The sequence below is a fragment of the Lathyrus oleraceus genome, chromosome 3, assembly GCF_024323335.1.
Source record: "Lathyrus oleraceus cultivar Zhongwan6 chromosome 3, CAAS_Psat_ZW6_1.0, whole genome shotgun sequence".
In the NCBI taxonomy this organism is placed as follows: domain Eukaryota; kingdom Viridiplantae; phylum Streptophyta; class Magnoliopsida; order Fabales; family Fabaceae; genus Lathyrus; species Lathyrus oleraceus.
Window position 1 is genome coordinate 72019946 of NC_066581.1, and position 5045 is coordinate 72024990.

At 34.3% G+C, this 5045-nt stretch overlaps 1 protein-coding gene across 1 annotated transcript; it reads left to right on the forward strand.

Moving 5' to 3' along the window:
* Positions 1-143: 143 nt before the first annotated feature.
* Positions 144-1157, forward strand: LOC127132630 (uncharacterized). The gene is made up of 2 exons (XM_051061592.1): positions 144-416; positions 495-1157. Exons 1-2 carry the CDS (start codon positions 246-248, stop codon positions 1017-1019), a joined length of 696 nt encoding a protein of 231 aa, XP_050917549.1. The 5' UTR covers positions 144-245; the 3' UTR covers positions 1020-1157.
* Positions 1158-5045: the final 3888 nt, after the last annotated feature.

Genomic DNA, 5045 nt, shown 5'->3' on the forward strand with positions numbered 1-5045 from the left:
GACTTTTTCATAAATGTAAAAAAGAAAAGTACACGTGGCAAGACACTAACATTGCCACGTGTAAATTACAAACACCTGTCCAGGGAACTCAAGAAAGTACCTCCTATTCTTTTTTTCCTTTTCAATTTCAACTCTTCTTAAGTTCTTATTACTACTAAAATCCTTTGTCTCTTCAAAAATCCAACCAATCCACAAAGATAAGACACAGAATCACAACAAACCAGAAAACAGAAAACAACAACGTCATGAAGCATCTAAAACTAGCAGCAGATGTAACAAGAAAATCGTACCAAGCCTTCTCTTCATCTTCAGCATGTCTGAAACGTGGATTCGTCACTCGTAGCCACACAGCAGACCCAGATATTCATTCAGGACAACAAAAACCCGGTTACACTAATTCCAGAATTTCACCTCAAGTAATAACTACTCATAGAATTTCTAAACTGTATTTTATATATATTATTTCTGATTAACAATTAATAACATTGTTGCAGGGTACAAGTAGAGGTGATACTGATAGTGACACAGATACGAAGTTTACTGAATCAGAAAAAGGAGAAGGAATTTTCGAGTCACCAAAATCTCCATGTCAATCTTCCCCGAAACTCAAGAGTACAGGCGTGAACCAGCCGTTGGATCCAAACATTCAACAAAAGAGAAAACACGGGACAATAGCTTTAGAGGATGTGAGTTGTGCTGGTTTAGATGGAACTCCATGGCCAGAAGAAAAAGATAAGAAACAAAACGAGGATAACAAAGATTACGATAAGCATCATAAGGCGTCTCCGTTATCGGAATTGGAGTTTGCAGATACGAGAAAACCGGCGACTCGTGTTATGCATGGAACTGCGGATTCTGGACAAGGTGGAGAAGTGATTAGTTGGTTGCCGGGACAGCTTGAAACTGCGGAGGAGACGCTGTTGAGGACTGCGGAGATGTGGCGGCAGAGAGCAATGCATGGGGATCCTGACGCTCCTCATTCAAGGGTTCTTAGAGCTCTTCGTGGTGAAGAGTTTTGAATTTTATGAGTAATGAATGTTCACGAGTCCATGTAGAGTAGAAGTGTAATTTGAATCAATAATAATAGCAGTGTATTATAGAAATAAATTAACTCGTACGAAAAGTTATATTAACTCTTTATCAGAGTTTATAAGCAATGCCTTTCTTTCTTTTTTTAAAATATTTCACTATGTCATCTTTAGCAGTGTTTGGATTAACAGTTTCACATTAAATTAAAGGGTAAAAATGCGCTCTTAGTTTTGAATATTGTTCAGAGTATGCATAGAGGGAGCAAAAATGGAGGAAAACCTTCTTCAGCATTTTAAGTACAAGATAAAGTGGTGGAACTAATTAAGATCAATAGGAAGAGGAGTTAGTTATAAATTAATTTTTTTTTAAGACTAAAAAAAGGACTCATACAAACTAGGAAAGTAGTTAATGGGCCTAAAAGACTGAAATACCCCTTCAAGTTAGATTGTGTATGGTGCAAAGTCTAAGTTAAAGTTGGTAAACATTGGCAATCAACTAGTTTATTGTGTATGGGGCTGAGTCTCAATTTGAAAGATAATGTGGGTGTGTGTAAAGACTTTATAAACATGGTGAATTAGATCTTGCAATTTCAAAATTCAAGCATCTCATTTAACCCAGATCTTTGAATTTGAATTTGGTGCCAAAGGTCTCTTTGACAAATGTTATTTCAGTGAGGAAGTTACCAGTCAAGACAACAACATTCATATAAGCTAGTAAGGTAGTGAAACTTGAGGGAATGGATTTGATCTAGAGGGAATGGTCAGCTTGAGATTGTGTAAAACCAATCGAGATCAAGGAAGAAAGTTTTATCATTGTCGACGCCTGCTTCAAGACATAAATGATTTTATGGAGCTTGCGTACTCGAGAAGAAGATGATGCAGAGTAATCAGGAGGGAGGGTTATGTAAACTTCTTTTAGAGATTATCTTGTAAGAAAGCATTGTTGACATCTAATTATGCTAAGTGTCAACTTTTGATTACAGCTATGAAAAGAAGGACCTTAATGGTTGTAATCTTTGCCACAGGAGATGTTGTGTCAAAATAATCCAGGCATTCAACTTGTGTATACCCTTTGGAAACTAACCTTACTTTATACCTATAAATACAGCCAGCATATTATATTTAATTTTATTTAACCACTTACATCTAATAGGGACCTTTCCATAGGGTAAATCAACAAGAAACCAAATATGATTGTCAGCAAGAGTCGGTAGTTCAATGGCCATGACATTTATCTAACAGTGTTAGTTTGGTTAAATATTTGACAAATTCTTAGGTACCATGATAAATAGTTGGATATTGGTACATTTAGTGAAAATTAATATATATATATATATATATATATATATATATATATATATAAGGGTATCGAAGTGTTCACCTAAATACTTTTGATTCGATATGAGAGGAGATGGAATAAAAGAAATTTTATATGGTTGAGAACAATTATCATATGTTAAGAGATGTACAAGGGATATGGTATGGTTTTTGAAGATGGACATGGTGAGGTGGTGGATGTTTGAAGGAGTGGTAATCTGTTAGATACGAATGAGGTTTTGAGATTTTTGTGGAATGTCTTGTGTGTAAAGGTTGGGTCAGTTCAGAGTTGTCGTGGAAATTTTCAGATAGTTAAGGACCAGATAAGAAAGATCATCGTGTGTGATAAGAGGAGATAGATATGCAACTGATGTAAAAAATTGGATTGGTGTATGTGGTTCATAAGTATTATTTGGCCTAGATAAGTCATTAGGTTGAGGCACATAAGGTGGTGCAGTAAATAAGTAAGTCATCTAGTTGAGGTACATTAGGGGTGTAGTAAGAGTGTCATCAAGAATATATGTAGGGTTAGGCATGTTTGAATTGATGGTCTATTGTGATTGGGACTTGGCAGAGTATTTAAAAGGGAATGACTCATAGAAAATAACATTTTTTTGAGAGGAAAACTTCATGATTGAACAGGTCATAAAGAATAAAGCTCTTTGTACGCTCCTTATAACCTATAAATATAGATTTTCCGACCCCTAGAGTCAAATTTGGCTATATAGGCTTGAATAGATGTTGCATAGCATAAGCAACCAAAAGCCTTGATATGCATATAAGGGAGAGGATTTTAAAAAATAAGTTCATAAAGGTTTTATGAGTTGAAAAGAGGGATAGAAATTCTATTGATAATGTGGATAGCATGTTGGACACAAAAAATCCGCATGGATAATTTTGTGTTATAATGAAAATGAAAGGACCGAACAATATTGAAAATGTGTTGCTTTCTCTCCACCGCACCATTCTTTTGGGGAGTTTTATGGCATGATTTTTGGTGCATGATACTTTTGGACTTAAGGAAAGGGGATATGCTACGGTACGTTGTCGAAATCTGTAGAGATCTTCTTGAATATAAGAAATATGAAAATTGTCGCTTTCAAAAAATTGTGTGCGCTAACGGTGTTAATTCAAGCATAAATTTTGCAACTGATAGAGATTAAGCAAAAAAAAAGAGATGCAAGAACCATTGTGTTGCATGATGTCCAATGGGGGTGCAGTGAATTATATGAAGTGGTTTAAGAAGTGTTTTGTCGATGAAATGTTGTTTATTCTTTGAAATGAGAGCAATATCCATTGATATGGATCATGTATAGTAGTTCTTAGCATCGAGAAGTGGTAAAACCAGAACAAGGGCTGAATTTTTATTAGGGTGGAGGTAATAAGAGTTTGCAGAATAATGAAAAAAATCATAATAGTTCGGATCAACCATTGAAGGGTTAGAGAGAAAAGGAGAAAGATTGAAGAAAAAGAATAATAATGACTATCAGAACATGTATACTATGACACCATGTTGAGAGTATGCACAAAGGGAGCATAAGGGAGCATAAATGGAGGAGAATCTTCTTCATAATGAGATTAGCATTTTAATTACCGTCTCAGCCTATATAGCAATAGATTGATGACAACTAAAAAAGGAAAATACAGTTGGTATAACAAACTTTTCTAACTAACTCATAATAAATAAGGAAATTAATTAATGGGCCTAAAAGACTGTAAAACAAATAACTGGACCTAAAGGATTCAACATATTTAAATAAATAAAATTCTCAATTAAGTTTGGAGATTTTTTAATGCACCTATGATTTAGTATGACACCTCGTGGAAAAATCAAAAATACTTTTAGATTTTAAAGATGCATCTCTAGACGCATCTCATACACACACAACTCATTTGTTTCTTAGCAACCCCCAATTTTATAACTTATATTATTTCGAAAATGTATTTCTAAAATGTCACTGAAAATACAAGAAACACTTATATCCTATAGGGTGTAGATGTAATTTGATGTTAAGGTAAAACGAGACACAAATAACACCTAAGAATACAAATGAGAGCAATAATCAATTTTCAAGAGTTACAACAAGATCCATACTTTTCATATCAAAGAAATGACTCCACATATGGCAACACAACATTATGCTCTTTTGTCCAATGAAAGAACACTTTGGGGAACAAGTTTATGGATAGGACTACGATCTGATAAAGGAAGGTACAACCTTATCTCAGTCTCATACTTATGGCATTGAACACTCAACTAACCGATCTAAATGCATTTTCGAAATAAATTAAGTCATAAAGTTGGAGTATGACTCAAAAAATGAATGAATTGTGTGTACATGAAATGCGTATGGAGATACATTTTTGAAATTTGAGTCATTTTCGATTTTCTATAATGTTCTTCCACGGGATAAGAAGCTTGTTGTAAGAACGCCTCAGTAAATAGCTTGTGGTATGGTTAATTCTATACATAAATGTTGTTTGGTGAAAAGAACGAGTTCTTAACGTACGACTGGTTGAATAGCATGGGTCCATGTTTATGGTATGCCTGGTTGATTCACGAAGTATATTTGGTGCTATAATTCCCAACAGATTTTCTATCACCGTGTAAAAGATAGATTAACATAAACTCGAAAACTTAATTCAATATCTTGTGAACTGTTTCGTTGCTAAATTTTAGTTTTATTGAACACGTCATTA